This window comes from Mobula birostris, chromosome 4, assembly GCF_030028105.1.
Source record: "Mobula birostris isolate sMobBir1 chromosome 4, sMobBir1.hap1, whole genome shotgun sequence".
Taxonomy (NCBI): Eukaryota; Metazoa; Chordata; class Chondrichthyes; order Myliobatiformes; family Myliobatidae; genus Mobula; species Mobula birostris.
In genome coordinates, this window is record NC_092373.1 from 162890879 (window position 1) to 162916769 (window position 25891).

General features: G+C 41.0%; 1 protein-coding gene across 4 annotated transcripts in view; it reads right to left on the reverse strand.

The window, feature by feature from the left end:
* wrn (WRN RecQ like helicase) overlaps positions 1–25891 on the reverse strand; it is a 161537-nt gene that overhangs the window by 86070 nt on the left and 49576 nt on the right. For all 4 annotated transcript variants that reach the window (XM_072256371.1, XM_072256372.1, XM_072256370.1 and 1 more), the window contains 5 exons: positions 25216–25283; positions 23279–23387; positions 12137–12205; positions 10026–10108; positions 4581–4687 (listed from right to left, as the gene is read on the reverse strand). In XM_072256371.1, the coding sequence (XP_072112472.1) occupies positions 4581–4687; positions 10026–10108; positions 12137–12205; positions 23279–23387; positions 25216–25283 (436 nt within the window). The remainder of the gene's footprint in view (positions 1–4580; positions 4688–10025; positions 10109–12136; positions 12206–23278; positions 23388–25215; positions 25284–25891) is intronic.

The window sequence follows — 25891 nt, forward strand, 5'->3', positions numbered from 1 at the left end:
TATGGAATGAAAATTTTTTTTGTTAAAATGGATAAGGTAAATATACATTACAAAATTTCCACCAGCTTGTAAAAACATAGAACAGAACAGCATAGTAGAGGCCAGTCAGCCCATGTTGTGCTGACTTTTAACCTACTTCATGATCAATCAAACTCTTCTCTCCTACAGAGCTCATAAACCTCAATTTTTCTTTCATCTGTGTGCCTAGTCTCCTAAATGCCCCTATTGAAACAGCCTCTACCATCACCCAGGCAGTGCATTTCAGGCACTTACCACCCTCTATGTAAAAAAAAAACTTCTTTCTTCCATTCACCTTAAAAGGATTTCTTCTGATATTAGCCATTGCTGCCCTGGAAAAAAGGCACTGGCTGCCCACTATATCTATACCTTCAATAACCTTATACACCTCTCTCAAACACGAGGAAATCTGCAGATGCTAGAAATTCAAGCAACACACACAAAATGCTGGTGAACGCAGCAGGCCAGGCAGCATCTATGGGAAGAGGCACGGTTGATGTTTCGGGCCAAGACTCTTCATCAGGACTGACGAAGGGTCTCGGCCTGAAACGTCGACTGTACCTCTTCCTATAGATGCTGCCTGGCCTGCTGCATTCACCAGCATTTTGTGTGTGTTACATCTCTCTCAACTTTCTTCACTTCAGTTTGTTCAACCTTTCCTCAGAAGGTAAGTTCCTCATCCAATCAGCATCCTGCTAAATCTCCACTGCATCTTCTCTGAAGCCCCTATATCCTTCCTATAATGAGGTGACCACAATAGAACACAATATTCTAAGTGTGGTCTAAACAGAATTTTTTAAACTGTTTTCTCAAAGAGCTTTTCCAAAACAATCAAAACTTTCCTTCAACTCAACTCTATCATTCAACTCCATCTTCCTCTTCTATAACAGTTATCACTATTAAATTGAAAAACAAAACTAAAGTACACTTTAAGACCCAGTTCTCCTTCCCACTAATGCCATTTTGATGTGAATTATACTTGGCAAAATTTGAAGCAGAATATCAGTTGAGAACTTTAAGCCCTCATGGGTAAAGTTGTGTTGTCTCTCTCTATGTAAAACACACCATCATGCTTTTAGACTCATTTACAGTACCTTGTAAAAGTATTCAACTCCCACAACCATTTTCACATTTTACTGTCTCGTTTCTTAAATTTAAAATCTTTTGAAGTGGGATTTTGCATCATGTCAAATCAAAAAACAATTCTAAAACCTGTCAACAATTTACAAATATTTAAAAACCAAAACTGTGAGGTTGAAAATGTGTTTAGCCTCTTTGTAAATACTACACTAGCTTTCCTCACATTGAATTACCTTACCAGCTCCCCCAATTTGCTGATGTAGAACATTGGAGGATCATCTGTTTTCAATGAATTCATAAAAATAAATACCCCCTCTCTCTGTCAGGTCTAACAGTATGATAGATTTTTAACAAACCAAACACAAATGTGGACAAAAGAGCATTCAAGTCAGGGAAATGATAATAGAGAAGCACAAATCTGGGGAAGGGTACAAGACCATCTCAAAGGCATGAACATACCTCGGAGCTCAGTGCAGTCCATCGTGAAAAAATGGAAAAAATGTGAAACCACAACAACACTGCCTAGGTCAGGCTGCCCCTCCAAACTTGGTTGAGGGAGAAGAATGGATCTTGTAAGAGAGGCTACTGTGATGCCAACAGTCACTCTAAGTTTGCTGCAGAAGTCAGTGGCTGCAACTAGAGATGAAGTTCATGGCTCCAGTCTCTAAAGCCTTGCACAAAAAGGGTATTTATGGAAGAGTGGCAATGAAGAAGCCCTAGCTAAAAAAAAAAATCCATGCCCGTAAAGACTTTGCAAAGCATCACTTAGAGGATACTGTAAAGATGTGGAAGACGATTTTGTGGTCAGCTGAGACTAAAGTAGAACTTTTAGGCCTCAACACTAAGCAGCATTAATCTAATACTGTGCATCAACCAGGTAACATCATCCCTACTGTAAAGTATGGTGGAGTAGCATCAAGCTATGAGTATGCTTTTCAGCAGCAACGACTGGAAATCTGATCAGGATTGATGGGAAGATGAATGCAGTTAAATACCCAGAGATCCTGGATAAAAACCTGCTAGCCTTTGTCATAAACTGAAGTGGAAGTTCATCTTTCAGCCGGATAATGATCCAAAGCACACTGCCAGTGCAACCATGGAGTGGCTTCAAATGAAGAAAATTAAATGTCCCTGAATGGCCCAGCCAGAGTCCAACCTTAACCTGATCGAACATCTCCAGCAAGACCTTAAGATTGCTGTCCTTGCCGCTCCCTAATTAACTTGGTAATTTTGAGTAATTTTGCAAGGAAGAATGGGTACATCTTGCTGCATCACATTGTGCAAAGCTAATAGAGACTTATCCAAACAGACTACTGGCCGTAGTTGCTGTGAGAGGGCAAAAGGGGATGAATACATCTGAAGTGGTAATATTTCAGTTTTTGAATTTTTAGTTTTTTTGTGTTTTACAATTTTCCCTGGTTTTTGGGCTGTACTGTGAAAAAAGGAGGTTGTGATTCACAAATAAAAAATCTCAGTTAACATGATCAAAATCCCTGGTTGGAAAAGTCATTTATGTGAACAAAGGCTTGGGGCTGAATACTTTTACAAAGCACTGTATTTTAATAGGAAGTTGATGGAGTTACTTCATTTATATGTTCATGCCACAAATATTTCTAAATCAAGTGGTCATATGTACTACAGGTTGAGTATCTGAAAGTCCAAAATCCATAAACCTGCGAAATCTGAATACTTTTTGAGCACTGACATAATTTTACAAATGGAAAATTCCACAAGGCACTGGAAAGGTTCTGAGGCAATGTGAGGATCCCTGCACATCACAGACAGTTCTGAGAAGTGACCTCACATTTGAAATGAACAGAATTGAATGAAAAATAGAAAAACACTGGATAAAGTAAAAACTGAAGATCTCAATTGTGTATTGAAAGAATGGATTTGGCAGTGAAGTGATCATGCCTCTTAAAAGTTATTCAAATCATGAAACAAGTGACGAACTAAATATTGAGGGTAATTTTGAATATTCAGCAGGATGGTTGCAGAAATTTAAGTAAAGCTACTACTTTAAATTTTTAAAGATGTTAACAAATTTTAAAGATAAAGCATCTGCTGACCACAAAGCAGCAGAAAAATTCATTGATGAGTTTGTGAAGATCGTCGCTGACGAAAATCTAACACCAGAACAAGTCTATAATGCTGATTCTTCTAGTCAAAATGGCACATGCTGCTTCAGTCAACATCTTCTGGAGAGATCATGAAACTATATATTTCACTTCATTTATGTCTTTTACATTTGTTTTTTTTTTAAAATGTGATTCTGGAACTGTTGGAGCCTGTGATTTGCAGTTTGGAGATCATTTAGGTGTTCCAGCGCTCTGCAGTCCCCAAGAGGATTCTGGGAAACAGAGGCAGCGTGTGTGAAGGTTGAAGCGAGAAGGCTGCAGGGTGCGAGCCAATGTTCAACTCGCCAATTAAGCAATGAGGGAGATTGACGCATCGAGGTGAATGCAGAAAGTGAGAACCGACTGCCTGCCTTTTGATTGCTGGGGGGATTGCTCTTCTATGGAGAGAGGAGACTGTTTTTTGATTGGGGGGGGGGAAATCGCTCTAATATAGAGGGGGGAGATTGCCTTTTGATCGCTGGTGGGATCACTCTGCTACAGAGAAGAGAGACTGCCTTTTGATCGCTGGGGGATCACTTGCTGCCAGAGAGGGAAAGGCCTGCTGCTGTGCCTGGAGATTGTCACTCAGATTTTCTGTGTTTTGGATATGGACTTGGTCTATAGACTTTTCTCAGACTTGTAGCTTTTTATATTGTGTTTTTCACCTGACCTTTCTCATTGCAGGGAGGGGGATCTGGGGATGCATGTGCCTGCTCCATTTTTGTTTGTTTTTTGTGTGGGGAGAAGGGATTTGTGAGTTGATGATTGTGTTGCTATTCTTTTCCTTCTTGGTTTCATGGCTATCTGGAGAAGAATAATTTCAGAGTTGTATACTTTGATAATAAATATACCTTTTATTGTTTTTATATCTTACAGAAAACCTAAAAGAAATGTAAAATACAAATACAGTATACTGTAAACTTTTAATCAAAGCAAAGCATCATAGATGGAGCTGAGAGCCTGCCATTGTTTATTGCTCAATAGCTAATTCACGTATTCTGCAGATGCTGCTGAGCTACTTTTGTTATTCTGCACACATTACATGTTCGTTATTTTAATGGTATGTAATAATTTTTACTGTTAATAACATACATGTGATGAACAAGTGCAAGACAAAGACTGCTTACCAGTAGTATATAAATTCAGAGTTGGAAATGATGGTAATCCCAAATTATCTCATTATATATTCCAAAATCTGAAAAAATTCAAAAGCCGAAACATTTCTGGTTCCAAATATTTCAGAAAAGGGGTACTGAACCTACAGTATTTGTTATACTGCTCCAAATAACTTGTTAGTCAAGACTCATGATGGTCATTCACAAAAAAACGCTGCCAACATTTCAGTAAACATATGCATCAATTTACCTGTGGCAGGAATTGTTTTATAGACCCCAATGACCTGTAAGCACTCCTGAAATCATGTCCCCACTCAGATATACAGTGAGCCTCATCCACAGCAACTAGAACGATACCTGAAGGTAAATCAAAAAGAGAATAAATAAACTGAACTACACGCACAGGTGCATATTTAAACAATAACATTCACCGTTGGAAAACTCTACAAAAAAGGCATATTATACAAGTTGCAGTGCTATGTGCTTTCCACAAATGAAAGGATGGACAAAGAAATACTCATTGTCATTTAGCAATTCTGCTCTTTAGAAGACAATCTGGAATTTACAAAAATGTAGTATGTGGCTGGTCCTTTAGACTGCCCTTCATTCCTATGGCAGACGTATTCAATGGCTCTATTATAATAATATTAAAGCTTGGAATTTCTCATAATGGAAATCTCACATGTGAACAACTTTCTGAATGTTCTATAGATTTCCCATCATTCTGTACCTTGTATCAAATAGACATGAACTAAAAAAAGTCTCTTTGCCATTTATGTCAACAGGGTCTTATGAATCTAAAATGTTCCTGGCTTTTTCCTACATTGGCTATTCTCACTCAGTGCCTCCCGGTGGTAATACTAATCTGTAGTACAAGCCTTGAAAACATTCACGCTGTATGTGCTGAGGAATAAATGCACACCTAGTGGAGTCACTGCCTCACTGTGCCAGAGAACTGGGCTCAATCCTGACCTCGGACATACTCCATGTGAAGTGTGCACATTCTTTCTGTGAGTGTGTGGGATTTCCTCAGGGTGCTCTGATTTCTTCCCACGTTCCACAGATGTGCATTTGGGAGGTAACTTGGCGACTATTAATTGCTCCTTGTGTGTAGATGATGATGGAATCTGCGGAGGAAGCAGGGAAATTGTTGAGAATATGGGGTGAATAAATGAATCAATGTGGAAGTTAGCATAAACAGATGATTGATGGTCAGTATGGACTCGGTGGTTACAAGGGCCTGTTTCTGTGTTGCATCTCCCTAATAAAAAAGCAGCACTGTGAAGCTTGAAAACACAATTTCATACCAAATTCAGATTGTCCAAGAAGTTGAGAAAAAAAATCCTGCATTCTTACTCTGAATAATGGAGAGTTTATGTGTATGGATTTTTGAAAGGCCTTTGACAGATGTGAATAAAATGCTAATCAAGAGCCCATGGTATTACAGGATAGTAACATCGACACAAGTCTGCTGAGTGGGAGATCGCAGAGTGATTTAGAGACAACTCCTTGTGGAATTAGCGCGGCAGGTTTAAAAATCAACCAGAGCCCGTTGGGACTTGGCTGCAGAGCGGGATATTGCGGAATCAGTTAGAGACAGTTTCTAACGGTCTCCCAGATGACATCTGCAGGAAGTACACCCAACTTCAGTTCCTGATTGGCAAGGGGTCAAGGAATTGGGAGCTGGAGCTGGATGTACTGAGGATCATCTGGGAGGCTGAAAAATTCATAGATGAGACACTTACTGAAGCGGGCACATCCAGAGAGCAGGCTTCAGATAGCGAATGGGTGACCACCAGGAGAAGCAAGGGGAGTAAGCAGTTAGTGCAGGGTTCCCCTCTGGCCATACCCCTCAGCAACAAGTAAAACCAGTTTGGATACTGCTAGGAGGAAGAACTTATCAGGGCACAGCAACAACAGTCAGGCGAGTGGCGCTATGGCCAGCTCTGAGGCTCAGCAGGGAAAGGTGGCTGCCAGTGACTAGTGGTGTTCCACAGGGATCTGTACTGGGACCGATTCTTTTTACTTTATATGTCAATAATTTAGATGATAGAATTGATGGCTTTGTTGCAAAGTTTGCAGACGATGTGAAGATAAGTGGAGGGCCAGTAGTTTTGAGAAAATAGAGAGGCTACAGAAGGACTGAGATAGATTAGGAGAATGGACAAAGAAGTGGCAGATGGAATACAGTGTTGGGAAGTGTATAGTCATGCACTTTGGAAGAAGAAATGAAAGGGTTGATTATTTTATAAATAGAGAGAAAATACTAAAGACTGAGGCACAAAGGGACTTGGGAGTCCTTGTGCAGGATTCCCTAAAGATTAATTTGCAGGTTGAGTCTATGGTGAGGAAGGCAAATACGATTTTAGCATTTATTTTAAGAGGGCTAGAACATAAAAGCAAGGATGTAATGTTAAGACGTTACAAAGCACTGGTGAGGCCTCACTTGGAGCATCATGAGCTGTTTTTGGCCCCTTATCTTGGAAAGGATATGCTGAAACTGGAGAGGGTTCAAAGGAGATTCACGAAAATGATTCCAGGATTAAGTGGTTTGTCATATGAAGAGCATTTGATGGCTCTGTGCCTGCATTCACTGGAATTCAGAAGAATGAGGGGTGACCTAATTGAAACCTATTCAATGGTGAAAGGCTTTGATAGAGTGGATGTGGAGGATGTTTCCAGTCGTGGGACAGTCTAAGACCAGAGGACACAGCCTCAGAATAGAGGGGTGTCCTTTTAGAACTGAGATGCGGAGTAACTTCTTTAGCCAGAGTGGTGAATCTGTGGAATTTTTTGCCATAGGCAGCTGTGGAGGCCAAGTCTTCATGTATATTTTAGGCAGAGGTTGATAGATTCTAGATTGATCAGAGTATGAAGCGATATAGGGAAAAGGCAGGAGATTGAGGCTGAGAGGAAAATTGGATCAGCCATGATGAAATGGCGGAGCACACTTAATGGGCCAAATGGCCTAATTCTGCTCCTATGTCTTATGGTCTTATAAAAGAAAAAGAGCAATATTAGTAGGAAATTTGAGGATTGGGAAGCTTTTAAAAACCAACAAAAGGTGACTAAAAAAGCATAAGGAAAGAAAAGATGAAATATGAAGGTAGGCTAGTCAATAATTAAACAGCATAAAGAGTGAAGGAGAGGCGACAGCTGATATCAGACACTGGAAAATGACACCGAAGAGGCAGTAATTGGGGACGAAGAAATAGTGGATGAACTTAAGTAATTTGTCCCAGCCTTCACTGTAGAATACACTGGCAGTATTCCAGAAATTTGAGAGCGCCGGGGCAGAAGTGAATGTAGCTGCTATTACAAAGGAGAAGATGCTTGGGAAGCTGAAAGGTCTGAAGGTAGATTAAGTCACCTGAAACAAAGGGACTATACCCCAGGTTCTGAAAGAAGTAGCTGAAGAGATTGTGGAGGCACTAGTAATGATCTTTCAAGAATCACCAGATCCTAGTGATGTAGAAAACTAACAATGTTACTCCACTCTTTAAAAAGGGAGGAAGGCAAAAGAAAGAAAATTTTTTGGCCAGTTAGCCTGACTTCAGTGGTTGGGAAAATATAGGAGCTCATTATTAAGGATGAGGATGGTAACTTGGAGGCATATGATAAAATGGGCCAAAGTCAGCATGATTTCCTTAAGCGAAAATCTGTTGGAATTCTGTGAGGAAGTAACAAGCAGGAGAGACAAAGGAGAGTCAGTAGATGTTGTTTACTTGGATTTTCAGAAGGCCTTTGACAAGGTGATGCACATAAAGTGTCTATAGTATTACGGGAAATATACTAGTATGGATAGAAGATTGGCTGAATAGCAAGAGGCTAAGGTTGGAAATAAAGGGGGCCTTTTCTGGTTGGCTGCCGGTGACTAATGATGCTCCACAGTAGTCATCTCGGGAACGTTTCTTTTCACATTATATGTCAACAATTTGGATGACAGAATTGATGGCTTTGTGACCAAGTTTGTGGATGATATGAAGACAGATGGTGAGGCAAGTAGTGTTGAGCAAGCACAGAGTCTGCAGAAGGACTTAGACAGATTGAGACAATGGGCAAAGAAGTGACAAATGGAATATAGTGTAGAGAAGTGTACAGTCATGCACTTTGGTAGAAGGAATAAAAATGTAGACTATTTTCTAAACTGAGAGAAAATTCAAAACTCAGGGGTGCAAAAAAACTTGGGAATCCTTGTGCAAGGTTCCCTAAAGGTTAACTTCCAGGTTGAGTCGGTGGTAAGGAAGGTAAATGCAGTGTTCACATTCATTTGGAGAGGACTAAGTTGTAAGAAGTGGATGGAATTCTGAGGCTTTATAAGGCATTAGTCAGACTGCACTTGGGAGTATTGTGAGCAGTTCTGGACCCCTTATCTAAGAAAAGATGTGCTGGTATTGGAGAGAGTCCAGGCTCACAAGAATGATTCAGGGAAGGAAAGGGTTAACGTATGAGCAGCATTTGATGGCTCTGGGCCTGTACTCACTGGAACTTAGAACAATAAGGGGGGGATTTCATTGAAACCTACCGAATATTGAAAGGTCTGGATAGAGTGAATGCAGAGAGGATGTTTCCTATAGTGGAGGAGTCTAGGACCAGAGGAAACAGCCTTAGAATAGAGGGATGTCCATTTAAAACAGAGATGAGGAGAAATTTCTTTAGCTAGAAAGTGGAAATCATTGCCATCGTGGGCTGTGGAGGACAAGTCATTAAGCATATTTATAACGGAGGTTGATAGGTTCTTGATTAGTCAGTGTCAAAGGTTATGGTGAGAAGGCAGGAGAGTGGGATTGAGAAGGGTAATAAATCAGCCATGATGCAATGGTGGAGCAGATTCAATGAACCAAATGGCCGAATTCTGCTTCCATGTCTTATGGTTTTACAGGTATTATCTGATTGACAGATGGCAAAGTCAGGAATAAAGCAGACCTTTTACTGGTTTGCTCTGGTGATGAGTGGTGTTCCGCAGGGGGCAGTATCGGTCTGCTACTTTTTGTGTTATATGTTAACAATCTGGACAATGGACATGATGCCTTTTGTAGCCAAATTTTGCACGTGAATTAGGAGCAAGCAGTGTTGAGAAAACAGGTTGTCTATAGGACATAGACTGATTAGGAGCATGGACAAAGAAGTAACAGATAGAGTACAGTATGAGCAAGTGTATAGTCATGTAGAAGAAATAAAGACATAGACCATTTTCTAAAAGGGAGTGAATTCAGAAACTGGAGGTACAAAGGGACTTGCAGGATTCCCTGAAGGTTAAAAAAAACAATTTACAATTCTTACCCAAGGGTAAAAAGGTAGATGCTTTTTGTTGTTTTTAAGCAGGTTTGCAATGCTGAAGGAGCTCAGAACAATATTCTTAGAAAGATGGTAACAATAAAAATGATGTTTTTAGCCCACTGAAAGCTACCTGCACCTCACTATTTATACTGTTGCCCTTATAACAACAAGCTTATAGAAAGAAAACTGAAGTCAAAATTTTAAATTTAACCTGGGTTTGACATGGACAGAGGGAGCCAATCCTAACAGGCAGCATTAAGAACAAGGGAAGCCAAGTCACAACAGTTTTTAATATGAACAGCATATATAAACCACAACATATGTGATGAAATAACTGCAGATCCCTTAACGATTAGATTTCTGTGTTTTTGTTATGTGTATTGAAAACCCATTTAAGGATTAAGGTTGAACATACCAACGCTATCATCAAGTTTCTTGAGTAACGACATCGATCCTGAACAGTATTCAGGTGTCATGTAAACAACTTTGAAATGACCCCTAGAAGTTAAAATAATATATAAAATTATTCTAAATCAATCTTTATACGCAATATGTAATATCCCACTACTGTTGCTAACCACTTGGACAATTTCAACCAAACCATGAACCCTTTCTGTAATTTTGATTGCTGGTTCACAATTTGTTGATAAAAAGATCCTCTTTCAGCATGATGAAGTGCTCTCCCACGGTATTTTTGGATTATGTAGTTCATTTGATCCTAGAGTTTTATAATGTTTATTTTGGGTCCCGTTTTGGTTCCATTGTTCCATCTTATTCACTTCATTATTTCACTGAAATGCTGACACCAAATTAAAGCACAGAGTAACCTAGTATTCTTTTTTCTATCAAGGAAGAGAATAACACATGTTTTTTTCTTAAAGAGCTGAAAGAGTGATGGAACCAAATTCAGTGGCAGCACTTAGAACCTGATGAGGAAAATATTTCAGTGCTGTGAAGAAATAACAGTTGAATGGGAATAATTAGAATCCTCATTCAAAAAGGAAACAAGCTGAATGGAACAAATGGACTCCTCCTGTGTTGTAGAATTTAATTCCACAGAAAAAGCTAGAATAACCCTCTTTTAAATATACAAAGCTCAGCTCACTGCCCAGAGATTTTGGAATATTACTTAACTAGCAAAACAATGGAAATGATAAGCAAGAAATCCATACATCATATATGCCAGGGAGATTTTATTACTCAATTAATACTACAGTTATGGTAGTTGTATTTCCCTATTACAGAGAATAAGCTACAGTGCATTCTGGTTAATTGGACACATCAGGACCAGTACATTTTGGCCCAATTAAGCAGCCACCCCAATTATTCAAAGTTTCATTGAAATAGCTAAAAAGAGAAAAAAAAACTGTTTGAGTAACAAATTATGTACTTAAATGAAAAACAGAACAAATTAAAACACTACCAATACCACCATGTAACATACAACTGTATATTAGTACCTAACAGCTATTGGAAGAGTTTCATCCAGTGTACACTGCCATTTTCTTTTGACTGTAAATGAATAAAATCAGCGTAGATACCTAGTGCAGATAATGGACTGCCTTCACATAATCCTTCAAATCTTCATTTTCACTGTAACATTCAAGATGATTGCTGATACTCCCGTAATTCTTAACTTACTGAAAAAGTGAAATAGTTTTATTTTCACTTCCAGCCATTTCTGGCAACTCTAAATGCTTGAAACCACAGTGAGCAAAACTGTTCCAAATTGTCTTGCTGCTTATTTCTTGCGAACTATCAGTGACAAAAGTCACTGCTTTTTGACACAAACAGATGCAACTGGTGCTATTTAAAAACTGTTTGCTTAAAGCCATGTGTAATGTCTAATGGCAACATAAGTGCACACAGCTGATGCTAACTAGAAACTCTTCAGCAACAGTCTCCTGTCCAGATTAAACTGCATAGTGTCCCAAATAAACAAAGGGAATCCTGGCTATTTTCTTGATTAGTTCTTGTTCTTTAAGGATTAACCGGAATCCAGTGTATCTTATAATCTATGGACTGATACCAGTGTTACAACAAAGTGTTACGGTAATTGTGACACATATCAATACCATATATTAGATAAAAATAGACCACATCTCTCAAGTTAAATTAGGGAATATTGATAAAGAACTCATTTTTAAAGGACAATATTTAAAGGGACATCCATCTAGTGAAACACAAAACAAGCCACGGCAACAAAAAGAGTTCAATCCTTGTTCCTTTGATATGGTGATTATTTCTAAATTACTGTAAAAATCATAAATTTAGATATACTGTACATTTACAAAATAAATCTCTGAAAAACAAATACTAAATTTTCCAAATATAAGATTAGCTACTGTAATACCTTTAGTTTTTCAGTGCAGGACTCTTGTACAAATTCTACTTTTCCAAAAAACTAAAAATTATAAAATTTTGTTTCAAACTCTCATATCATAGAGCAATGAAAGAATAGCTGGTTTTGTTCTCAACCCAGATTCACAAGGAGACCACATAAGAATCCACTGGCAGTATACTCACTTCATTAGTTCATGGGAAAAATTCTGTGTCTGGGCAGAGCCAAGGAAACAAGCTGTTATGTTGGACATGCTACAAAAGAAAATAAGATACAGGAATAGTGAGCCATTTTGTTGCATTGATACCATTCATTTAATTAGCTACATTGTCAAGCTGAATTAATAACTGTCAATGACAAATGCTAACAACTGGTACAGTTAATGTCTTCAATTTATTCTGATAACAATCCTTTACTTAAACAACCGAACATACTAGTCTTGCATGATAAAACCACCCTGAAAATAACATTATTGGTGTGTTTCCTTGTCTTTCTTTGAAACATCCATTTAAAGACACATAAGCTGCTGTTGCTTTGAACCAAAACTAGCAACAGCGACTATATACAGTATTATTCCAATTTCTGCACTTTGTATTATATTTGTAATTTATAGTAATTTTATGTATGTTTTTGAACTGTGCTGTTGCAGCGAAACATAAAATTTCACATCTCATAAGTCAGTTATAAATCTGGTTCTGATAAACAGTCAGAGTGCATTTTAAATACACAAAGCATCAGTGTATGAAATGCACTCATATGATTGTACAGATGTACATTAATTACAAACCTTCACTTGCAAGGTAGTAAAATGACCCAAGATACTTTTTATAGGAGAATTTATAAATGGATCCATGGAGTTGTACAGCATGGAGACCAGCACTTCTGCCCAACTTGTCCATATAGAGAGACTTAAGGAAACAACTTTAAAAAAAAATTGTTTTAATCTCCACATACCATTTAACAATGAAAGAAAAGTAGCCAGTTTTACTATGTTCACTAGGAGACTACATATGAATTCACAGACCACATAAGAGTTCTGGCTTAAGCAGCTGAAGAGATGGCTTTCAGCTGAAAAGCTTTTGTATCACTCCCTCTATCACAAATATATTGTTCCTTAAATAGGGTGATCAAACAACTGCAGATGGTACAAATTTATAACAAACCCCTAAATACCTTTTCTATATGAAGCAGTAGTTGATTTACATCTTTTCCGACTCAATGTACTGCATTCCACTCTCACAAAGTTGACTCTCTACACTGTAGAACCCAAGGACAGATTGAGTAACTACTTTAAAGAAAAACTCTGATCACAAAAGTGACACTGAGCTTTTCACTTGAATTTCCCATGCCACTCACACTGTCTTCAGTCTTTTTGGCCTTAATGAAGTCCAACAGGAAGTCAAGGTACAACAACTCATCTTCTGTCAAGGCATACTTTGGCCCTGGGACTTAACACTGAATTCAACGTTGTTTTTAAATCAAACTCTCTAGTTTATATTAGAGACGGCTGGTTGCGGCTGTAGGAAACACAGGGGATACTCAGCAGATTGGGCTGCATCTATAAGAAGGGGTTCAGAGTTGGTGTTCTGAGTTGATGATCTTTCATTGAAGGAAAAAAAGAGTGGGCTGTCAAGCTAGGAATAGGCACTGCTCCCCTTTCTACAGTCAAGTTCGTTTGCTGTCATTTCAACCGTATACATGTACTGTATACCACCAATCAAAACAATGTTTCTCTGGACCAAGGTGCAAACCACTATATATATATATATATATATATATATATAAAACTCACACAAAACGCATTAAGTAATATTACCACAAATAAATTAACTAATATGATGCATCTATGGCACAAGTTTAAAAAGTAAATAATATAATGCTAAGGGCCCTACATAAGCAGCCTCCTGGTAAATATCTCAGAAGGTGGAAGAGAGACACCAATAATCCTTTCAATTCTTACTGAGGTCTTGCAATCAGATGCCTTGCAATTCCCATACCAAATAGCGACGCAGGTGATCAGGTGCCCTGTAAACGTTGGTTTGAATGGGATGGGAGTGGCGGAGCCTTGCTGGCCTCAACCTCCTTAAGTGAAGATCCTGCTGTGCTTTCTTGACTAAAGAGCTGGTGTTGAGGGACCAGGTCAGGAACTTAGTGCTCTTAACTCTCTCCACAGAGGAGCCATTTATTTGTAGTGAAGAATGGTCAGTCGGCACCTTTCCAAAGTCCACAACCATCTCTTTCGTCCTGTCTATGTTGAGACTCAAGTCGACTCATTCTACCAGCTGTTCCACCTCCTCTCTGTATGCCATCTTGAAACTGTTGTTGATGAGGCCAACCAATGTTGCGTCAGCAGCGTAAACAGCAGTGGGCACTAGGTGGCGCCAGTGCTCAGTGTAATGGAGCTAGAGGCTGCCAACACGGACTAACTGTGATCTTTCTGTCAAGAAGTCCAAAATCTAGTTACAGAGAGATATGTTGAAACCCAATGAGGACAGTTTACCCACCAGTTTCAGCTGAAGTCTATCCTAGCATATAAACCACCATTTTCCAGGTGGGATAGGACGGAGCAGAGGGCAGAGGCTATGACCTCATGAGTGGACTGATTTGAGCAATGAGCAAACTAGAAAAGATCCAATGTAGCAGTTAAATGGGATTTAATGCGACCCACAACCAGCCGCTCAAAATACTTCATTATTGTTGAAGTCAGTACCACTGGATAGTAATCATTAAGGCAGATTAATGTTGCCCTCTTAGGCACTGGGATGATTGTGGCTGCAATGAAGTCTACAGGGACAGTGGATTCTACCAGAGAGATGTTGAAGATGTCTGTTAGAACCTTTGTTAACTAGCTGCACAGTTACATTATCAGCACCGCAGCTCGACATGGGTTTTCCTCACATCAGCTGCAGCCAAACAGAGTGCCTGCTCCTTGGGAGTGGGGGGGGGGGGGGGAGGGTGCTTTCTTGCCGGCACATCATTCCATACATCAAACCAGGGCATAAAATACATTCAGGAAGAGAGGCAACACTTCTGTTGATGTGCAAGTGGAGTTGTAGTCTGTTGTGGCCCGAATACCTTGCCTCATGTTTTTGGTGTATGGTTGTAAATACACCAACCAGAAATGGTTGGATATCCTCTGTGAATATCTCCTTTTGTTGATCTGGTAGCTGTTTTATCGATCCAAGTGAAGGCAGTATCCCAATGTCCCAGCAGCGCCCGGACCTCTGCTGTCACGTATAGCTTCTGATATGCCCTCAAAGAGATGCGTTAAATATTCGTGTTACCCTCAATGCACATCTCCATATAGCCTGTCACAGATCCCATATATTCATCGATATTAATGTGATGGTCACAGATAGGCACCAGTGACCAGCATGTTCCAGCAGTCCTGCAATGCTGAGGTTGCTCCTCCCGGCCAGATCTTTATCTCCCTTGGAACTGGTTTAATCAGTGGTCTGTACGCAGGAATTAACATAACAGGTAAGTGGTCAGTGTATCTGAGGTGGGGGCAGTTTTATAAGGCTGCATGGATGTTGGTACAAACCAGGTCTAATGTGCCTCTGCCCTTGGTAGCAAGCTCATTGTACTGACAGAATTTAGGCAGAACTGTTTTTAAGTTATCAGTAACAATAAAGATAACGATGTGTGTGGCTTAGAAGTTACTAATGGCACCTTATAGCAGCGTTTCCCCAACATTAGCCTGGGGAAGCCACAATTACAATGGCAGTGAATTCCCTTGGTAAATAGAAGGGCGTGCATTTCAACATTAGCAACCCTACAAAAGGCAAACAGTGGGTCATCACTACTGAACTTGTTACATACACCTGTTAAGGTGCATTCTCCAGATACCTTATAAGGTAACTGTAGCCTTCAGCCAGGAGCAAATGTCATCAGGTGGTTCTCAACCTTCACCGAGTGTTTCAACCCTTAACCACGACTCTCTCCAGTTGGTGGGCCGGCAGTGGTGGCCAGATCATTGCCCATCTGCTCCTGGCTTCCAGCTTCCCTCCTCTCGCCTACTCCAAATCCAACAAGAGGCTCGTTCTGCCTCTTCCCCTATCCTACAAGCTGCTTGTTTTTTGCTCCTTTAGTCCAGGCCCAGATCTGACAACAACCACCATGCTGATTTGGCTGGGAAACCTCTGCAGCCGATCTCCACAGGGAACAACCATGCCTGTCATCCCTTGTCTTTACACTCCTGCACTAAGGGCTAGTACCTCAAGGCCTTTCTCTCGTAGGCCTCTCCCAATCCCTCCTCCCACGGCACAGTCAGCTCAACCAAAATTATTTTCTTGTCTTCGGTTGACCACAGTACAATGTCTGGGCGTAGGGTTGTGTGCACCACATCCAGGAACTGCAACCTCCTTCGCACATTGACCCTCATCTCCCAGGACCTGGCTGTTAGCAGCAGATTGGGCCTTGGTTGTTTGGTTACGAAAGGCCTAGCTCCCTCTTTGATGAAGGTGATGGCCTTTCTCAAATCTGTGCCAGCCATCCTCTTCTTGCATCTCTCCCACTCTAGTGTGTCAGCAAGAGCAAGAAGCACCTTATCATGGCGCCACCTATACCGTCCTTGAGTTAGAGCTGTTTTACACCTGGACAGTATATGAGCCAGTGTCCCCTTTTGACCACAGAGCTTACGGTACGGGTCCTCTCTCATTCCCCATGTGTACAAATGTAATGGTGAAGGAAGGGTGTCATACAAGAGGAAGGAAATACAGAAGGGCTACAGTCTCCATAACTCTGCCCATGAGATCTTGCGCTTAGGCAGATCCCATTTTGTCCAGGCACCCTGGGACCCTTGTTCCACTGCCTTTGAAATCTGCTTCTCTTCCTCACGGATCCGTACTCCTGCCTGTATCATGTCTCGCCTGTTCCTTATGCTTGTGTTTCCCCACTTCTGGAAGTGAACTGAGCCGAGGCCTTGCCGCCCGACGCAGGGGTTGCCAATGATATCTCGCAGCTTCACAGCACACACTGCCTCCTCCACAGCTGCATTGGCTGCCCACTTGCGCCCAGATCTGGTTGTAACACCTGCTTGCTTTACCGAGATGTCATTGGAATCTCTCAAGCTTAATAAGGCTCTGCATTTTGCCACCTTGAATTCCTCCACAACAGATGACAGGGGAAGCTGCAGTTGCCCAGAAAGAATGTAAAGGCCCACTGAAGAGAAGCTTGGGGGAACTCCCAATCATCTCCACAGGTGCTTGTTGGTTTTCCTCTCGATGCCCTCTACAGCAGTCATGGGGAACTCAAAGTGTGAAGAGCCAGAGAAGCCTGGGCAGAATGCCGTATTGGTACAGCCGGGTCTTGAATTTACCCAGAAGTCCGGATTTATCGATCTTCTTCAGCCATTCCTCTGTCTGCTTCACAGCATTGGTGACATTGGCCCCATCTGTCAGTGACACATTAAACCACTTCCCCAAGCATTTTATCGGTTATCTTCGATGGAAGGGATGACCTCACCCTGAACTTGGAGGCTAAACTTGCTAGTAACTTTGCCCTTTCTGATCACCATGCACCTGGACTTCTTGGCCTTGAAGGACATCCTCGCCCAAGTGGCTACATTACCCAGGGTTTCCAATACCCATCTTGCTTGGACATGTGACACAGTTGTTATAGTGATGTCATCCATGAACCCTCGTAGAGCGGGCTGAACAATGCCTGACTCCAGCATGGGCCACAGGTTACATGTTCTGATGCTGATAACAGGAGGTTCATTCCCTTAATAAATAAGATGGGGGAGATGGTGCACCCTGTTGGAATCCCCTTCTGGAGGTCCTGCCAACTAGTTGTGAAATGGGCTGATATAAATCTGAGTTTGAATCCTCCTAGGTAGCTGGTGATCATGTCTCGAATAGCCACTGGGATGTAGTAGTGGTCAAGTCCTTCTAGGATGAGGTCATGTGGAATAGACCCGTTGGTGTTCGCGAGGTCTAACCAGACAACTGTTAGGTTCCCTTTTTTCTGCTTGGCCTCACAGATCAAATGACTAATCATTGAGGTGTGTTTCAGACACCCCGAAAAGCCTGGAATACCGCCTTTCTGGATGGATGTGTTGATATAGCGGTTCTGCGTCATGTAAGAAGTCAGCTTTCTTGCGAGCACAGAAAAGAAAATCTTACATTCCACATCCAGGAGAGAAATTGTCCTAAACTGGGCAATTGTGGAAGAAACCTCTTCCTTTGGAATAAAGCATCCCTCTGCCAATTTCCAACTTGATGAAATAGTAACTTTGGCCCAGATTTTTCTCATGACCTTCCACAGCCTCCGAAGAAGCTTTGGGCATTTCTTATACACCTTATAAGGTATGCCGTTTGGGCGTGGGGCAGCTGATGCTTTAGCTTTCTGGATGATGTCCTGGATTTCCTGCCGTGTAGGCTCCTTCACATTCAGCTCAATTGATGAATTTTCCGGTCTACGCACAGCCCGATTGGTTCCTAGTCCCTGACCCCTCCGTGGGTCGCTGTGTGCCTCCCACAGGAACTCCTCTACCTCTGGCTTCGAACTGGATAGTATACCAGATTTTTGCAGGCCAAGAAGGGTCCTGGTGAAGCTGAATGGATCTCTCACAAACTGCGCTCGCCTTTTCTCTTTCTTCCTTCTTTGCTGTCGCAGATGTTCCGCCCTCCGGAGTTTGCACAGATTTTCCCGCAGCATACTGGTTAAGTCCTTGATACCTTCTTTTTCGGCCAGTGAGCTGGTTTTAAACCTCTTGTTGAGCGCCTTTAATTCACCTCTCAAGCAACGAATCTCCATTTCCCTCCTACTTGGTTGCCGCGGTAACTCCGGCTGGCTTCTCCACTCCATTGGGCCAAATCGTTCCTTAGCTGGATTGTACGCTATGGCTGTGAGTGAGTCGATCTTTCTGTGTACTGGACCTGCTAAGGCAACTTCCAGGATGCCGTCTAGATCATCAACGAACTGCATCCAGGTGATGTTGTCTGACGATCTAGGCCATTTGATCCTGTCTTTCCTTGACGAGTGGATTGGGGTAGCTAGAGAGGAACTCACTAGGTCTGTTGTTCGGTGCTGAGGCCACTCAAGTGCGGAGAGATCTTCAGCTCTCTGGGGTGCTTCCTGGCTGGAATTCTCCTTTGTCTCACCGGACACTAAGTCCATGCGCTGCACTTGGGTCACCATTGATCCATATCTAGACTTGTTCTGGTGTATCTTGAGCCCTCTGATGTTTTTGCAGACTTTCCCGCAATGACACCTTACCCTGAATTCCTTTCCAGTCAGTGTTGTTTGCTTTAGCTTCCTCGTAGTCATGTTTCCTGTCCTGGCCGTTGCCGGTATGACCGTCCCGTTGAGTCTCTCATCCTACCCCCCTCTCGGGAGACTCTGGGGGTATTGTTCTTCGTGTTCAGTCGTAGCTTGAGTGGTGCCCTCTTGCGAGTGCTGCCCACAAGGTGCTAGCCTTGTGAGCCCATGCCAGTCTTTCCTGGAGGTCAGCTGTCTCTCCAGCTTCACTGATGAAGAGTATACACACACCAGTTCTTATTAACATAAATACACAATCCTCCTCCATGGGTTTTACCAGAGGTCACAGGAACTCTGTCAGCGCAAAAAGAGATAAAACCCTCTCGATGGATGACCACTTCAGGGGTGCTATTCTGCAGTCATGCTGCCATCAGGATGAGTGCTTAGCAGTTTTTCCATCTCATGCTGATTCAGCCGCAGACGCAGGTAATCTAGTTTATTTTCTAGCGACTGAACACTTGAAAGCAAAATCAACAGAAATGGCCACAAATACTAGTGCGCTTACTATGTTTCTGTTTTGTTATGCATATTTCTGACACCGTCTTGCTGAGCTGCTATAGCAGGCAACAACATGGTATGCAATAAGCATACTTTGTGCAGCTCCTCTGCTAGCCAGCAACTCGATAGTGAGGTAGACTTACAGTAGTACCTAGTGTTCTTAATATCCAGCAGCATCTAGTGATCATAAGAAAGACGTAAAGAATAAACAATTACACCATTATTTGGAGTTGGAATGGTCACTGCAACTGGGCGTGTCGCCATCTTGATGCCATTTGCCTAATTAGTGGGGCTTCAGCTCCAGTATAGTTTAATTTTCTATTCCTTACTTCTCTCTACATTTCTTCTTCTATCAGACAATTTGGTTGCCATAACAAGCTACCTTTTCTTCCAGCCTTCACAGGAGAATTCAATGTTCATATCAAGGGGCTGGAGACTACTTAGACTGTATATGAGGTGTTGCTCCTCCAACTTGAGTTTAGCCTCATCATGGCAGTTTAAATTCTCCAACTTCCGGCAATTCCCTCCCCCTCTCTTCCCCATCCCTATTTCACTCTGCCCCCTCCCCCTGCTGCCTACTACCTCCCTCATGGCTCCGCCTCCTTCTACTACCAATTGTGCTTTCCCCTATTCCTTCTTCACCTTTCCTGCCTATCCCCTCCCCCTGCTTCCCCTCCCCCACCCCTTTATCTTTCCCTTACTGGTTTTTCACCTGGAACCTTCCAGCCTTCTCCTTCCCATCCTCCCCCCCACCTCCTTTATAGGGCCTCTGCCCCTTCCCCCTGCAGTCCTGATGAAGGGTTCCGGCCCGAAACATTGACTGATCGTTTCCACGGATGCTTCCCGACCTGCTGAGTTCCTCCAGCATGTTGAGTGTTGCTTTGACCCCAGCATCTCCAGAGTATTTTGTGTTTACGACCCCAACTATGGCCTTCTTTCAGCCACATCTCAGTGATGCTGAGGGATGCTATGTTGGCGCCAGAATGTGTGGCAACACTTGCGGGCTGCCCCCAGCACACCCTCGGGTGTGTTGGTTGTTAATGCAAATGACGCATTTCGCTGTGTTTCAATGTAAACTTGATAAATTAAATTTTAATCTTGAAAAGTCATGAAATTGAAACTTTTAACAGTTGTTCTCTCTCCATAGATGGTAGGTAGTGACTGATTAGCTAAGCAATTTCCATGTATGTCACCACATTCCAGATGTCATCTCACCATGTCTCTTTCAATTGGAGTATTTATTCTTTAACCTTACATCCAAGTTCCCTTGATGTAAACATTTGCTTCTTAATTAGTTTATTAACTTTCAGTGATTATGTTTAGGGACATTGCAATACTTCCCAGTCATTTTTCATTTAAAAAATAATCCACTTTGTAATTTTACTACTAAGTGGGTGACCTCAAATTTATGATCCTCAATTATTCACTTAGCTTGTGACCATCTCCATTAAGTCTCTCTGCAACCTCTACACAGCCTACACAGCCACATAGTTTTCAGCAAATTTTGCTACATTACACTTCATATCTTCAACCAAATTATTGATAAAGATTGTGAACAGATGGGTCACCAACATCAGTTCTACGGCACTGAAAATTATTTATTCTCATCCCTTGTTTTCTCTACATCAACTAATACAGAGTCTGCGCCAGTTTATTATCCGCAATACAACATACTCTTACTTTATATCTTGCGCAGCACCTTATCACAGGGCTGGAAATTTCTAATACATTCAATCAACTGATTCATCTGTTCTTAACTTTCACTTCTATCAAAGCACCGTTTTTCATATTCCAAAAAAGTAAGAAAGTACAGTTTGTAAAATCAATACAGGCATCTGAATCATAAATCGAGTCATTAGAAAATCAATATAGTTACACAATATCTTCAAGTCGCTTCAAACAGTCAGCAATCTGGTGAACGTGGAAAAGCATGGAGAGGAGTGCCACAGCAATAATTCCAAACTTAAAGAACCTGTTCCAAATAACCAAGAACTGGCCCATTCACTTGAGCGGCAGATAAAGGTTTAGAAAAAGATACTATGGCGTAGTGTAGACCAAAAGACCATAACCAGGGAATATACACTTAAACTATTCAAAGATAGGAACAGACTGACTACTGACTGCTTTTTCTTTGTCCAGAACAGACTGCCATTGGAATATACTGCCAGCTGCTAGGGTATATATCAACTATTCTCAAACTTTCAAAAGACACCTGGGCCAATTCCTGGCAGAAGAAAAAATAGCATCATTTAGAATTGGCATCGCTATAAAATGCATATATTCCATGTGATCTTCTGACAGGTGTGAACTTTAAAGGGGCTTGGAGGAAGAATTTACTGTATATTGGCCTTAGTTTTATCCCTTTTATCATTGCCTTTCTCAGCAGACATCACAGCTACTGGGGTAACATCCATTGTACTTTCCATTCCTGTCAATTTAATATACTTTTATTTGAAAAATCCTTTGCTCTACCTCCATTCTATACCATTAGGCTCACTGAGATAGAAGTAGCTAAATTCGGCAAAATGGCGCCAGAGACCAATAGCAACATCTTGCAAGATGGCTTAAAAATCTATTGAATACACTTCTTCTAAATATACTGCTGAACTGCGACTGATTGCAGTCTGTAATTTCCTCAAGAATGTATTTATTGGCTGTCTGAACTATCTAGGTCTGCTGCGATCTCCTGGTGGATTTGCCATGGATGAGATTCTGTGTCAAATCTTAATCCCGTGGTCGGCTCTGTTACTCCGTGCCAATTAAAGTGTTAAGCAAGATTAAAATTGTTGAGGACAAGAGCAGGAAACAAACAGGTGTTCAGGGCCATCTGCCTGCGTTTGACCGGTTTCTTTCTGCTGTCAGCAGGTGGAAGGTGCAGGAGACTTGAGTCCCATGCTGCTGGATTCAGGAGCAGCTGGATGGGCTTGCCGCAGCACTGAATGCACTCCGCAACCGTGGACTCGCTTCAGGGACTCTACAGTTCACGTTCCTCGTGTTTTTTGTTTACTTTTTCTTTACTATTTGCGCGATTTGAACAGGCACTTCAGTGCTGAGGACTCACTTTTGGGGACTCTGGGGTTAATGCTATTTGTTTACTTTTTATTGTTTGCACAATTTGTCCTTTGTTCACACATCAGGTGTTTGATGGTCTTGTGTGGGTGGAGTTTTTTTTTGAACGAATTCTATTGTGTTCCTTGTTTTGTGGCTGCCTGCAAGGACAAATCTTAAAGTTGTATACTATACACATATTTTGATAATAAATGTACTTTGAACTTTGAATTTCACTAGATGGCAGTTTCCTGCATTAGGAAAGAAAAAATAGTGAAAGTCTTACTAACTGTTGTCAATGATGATGTTAGCTAGCAAAATTCACATTTGAAAATAAAGTGAAGAGGTGATAAGGAGATGCCTGTGGTAGGTAAATCATTTGCTGAAACTCAATTCTTGGTCTCAGACATAAATAATTCAGCCAAATCCATCTAGTAGTTGGGAACTTCAACCCAGCAAAAATTCCAACAATAGAGCAAGGGACAATAAAGAAGAAGAATGAAATTAAATGAACTTACTTTAATTGTAATACTTGATCCTCCATCAAAGATATCAAGGGTGAAACGACTACTGTAACACCTCCTGTGTAGACAGCTGGGAATTGGTAGCATAAGCTCTTACCATAACCTGTTCAATTTTTTAAAAAATTGTTGGTTTCTCAAACTGCAGAGTAGATGAAAATTTGCAAATGAACTGTAACATTACATTCCCTTAATCCCCTAAAGGTGCTAACTTATGCTGCGATGGAGTTCTACAGACAACAGACGTCTGGCACCTGCCCCATTTGTCCTTTATTCATGAGTAGTGGGTGTCAAAAGTATGCTAGAAAATATTTAACTATGAAGAAAGAGGATAAAAAATGTCAAATCAGATACCTTGATTCTGTTCTATTTAACACTCAAAACTCTGGAACATTAGCTGCTAGTAGGACACAGAAAAAGTCTACAAAAGGAAGTAAAAAGATTAAGCCTATGGGCAAGAGTGGCAAGCGGAGAATTATGTGATGAAGGGTGAGGTTCTGAAGTCTGGAATGAAGAAATACAGAATACTTTTAAAAAGAGAAAACTTGCTGGTGTACAGAGGAGCATGGTGTGTGGGTCCATAATACGGAGTAAGCATGTTGGTCCAGTAGGTAATTAGGAAGGGGAATGGGAGCACAAAAGAAAATAACTATTAAGATTATACAGGACCTTGGTGAGAAATAAATGTTTGCTCTGTATCTCAAGAATACTTCTGCCCTCTTGTCAGTGCAGCATACTGCAGATATACCAAATAAATTCTTGGGATGTAGGAAGTTTACCAGACAAGAGACAAAACATCATTGGCCCATCTGAAGTTGTTATTGAGATATACAAGATTCTTCAAGGGATTGGCAAGAAAACCTAGATCTATAAAGTATTGTTTCAGAATATGGAATCGCCACTTTGGAACAAAGACAGGAAAAAGCCTTCAAAGTTGGAATTCTCTATCAGACAGCTTTGGATGTTCAGCTCTTCAAGCATTCCAGGTCTAAGTCAAAAAATCTTGCACACATTAGGAACGAGAGAACATGGGGATCAGGTTGAAGCACAGATTCATCATAACACTAGTGAGTAGCAAAGCAGGATATACAGTTAATCCTCACTCTTTGTTTTAATTTTAGTTACAACAATGGTCAAGCAGTTTGAAATGGTTTAAATGTAATGTGCTTGATTGACACATCATTCATTGGCTTAAGCATACCACATCAACAGAGTACGTGGTCTACAAGATGCAGTTGTTAAGACTTCTCCTGGAGCACCTGTCAAACCAATAACCTTCACAATCAATCAGTATAAGAAAGCTAAGTGCATATGAAAATCATGGCCTTTAAGAGTCCATTTAATTTACTTAACATTACTTAAATGCAATTTCCTCATTGCTGTTGGATCAAAGTCATCCTCACAGTAACTTTACCCATAGGCACTTGAACAATTCAAGAAAGCAACCCTACCACTACTTTAAGAACATAGAACATAGAAAACCTACAGCACAGTACAGGCTCTTCGGCCCACAATGCTGTGCCGAACATGTACTTACTTTAAAAATTACCTCGGGTTACCCATAGCCCTCTATTTTTTTTAAGGTCCATGCACTTATCCAGGAGTCTCTTAAAAGACCCTATTGCGTCCACCTCCACCGCCATCACTGGCAGCCTATTCCATGCACTCACCACTCTGCGTAAAAAACTTACCCGACATCTCCTCTGTACCTAATTCCAAGCACCTTAAAACTGTGTCCTCTCACATTAGCCACTTCAGCCCTGGGAAAAAGCCTCTGACTATCCACACGATCAATGCTTCTCATCATCTTATACTTTCTCAAAGAAAATTCCAGATGACTAGTTAACATTATCCTTGCTAGTAAACATCACATCTTTAGACATTAAAAAAAGAAAACCTGTGCATTGGAACACACACATTCTTCTAATACTCACCAGTTGCCATAACAACTAGATTATCTCTTCTGTCTTGAAGTATTGAATGGATAACATTCCACTGAACCCTATAAATTAAAACATAACAGTTCAATTGATCTTGTACATTTCAAATTTTTTTATTTCAACCACAAAAATTCATATAACATGTACAAAATCTCACAAAGCATTTCAAAAAAAGCAATCATAAGAAAACAGAAGTCAAGCTAAAGCATCTACAGCAGGAGTGACCAGAAGCTCAAAGTAATGTTTTTTAAGACTTCTAAAAGAGAAAATAATCAGGAAACAGAGAAAGTCAAGATGATAATTTCAGAACAGACTCTCAGCAGAGCTGAGCAAATACCTAAGGGGGCACTCACAAGTCTGCCAGGGAGTTTTAGGGTTGGAAGAAACCACCAATGAAAAAGAGGCAAAGCTTAGAGATGTGCAAGTTTGTCCACAATTACATAAAATGTAGATCAAAATAAAAGTAGAGTCAATTCTTTTAGTTGGTTTGCAGATTGCAGTTTCTGAAACCAGGGTAGATTTGTGCAGTTCATACATACATTGGGTATATGGATGGCACGAATATCAGGCACATGTCAGGGATATGTCGGATTGGGTCCACAGTATTCTAAAGAGGGAGGGTAAGCAGCCAGAGGTTTTGGTACATATTGGCATCAACATAGGTAGGAAA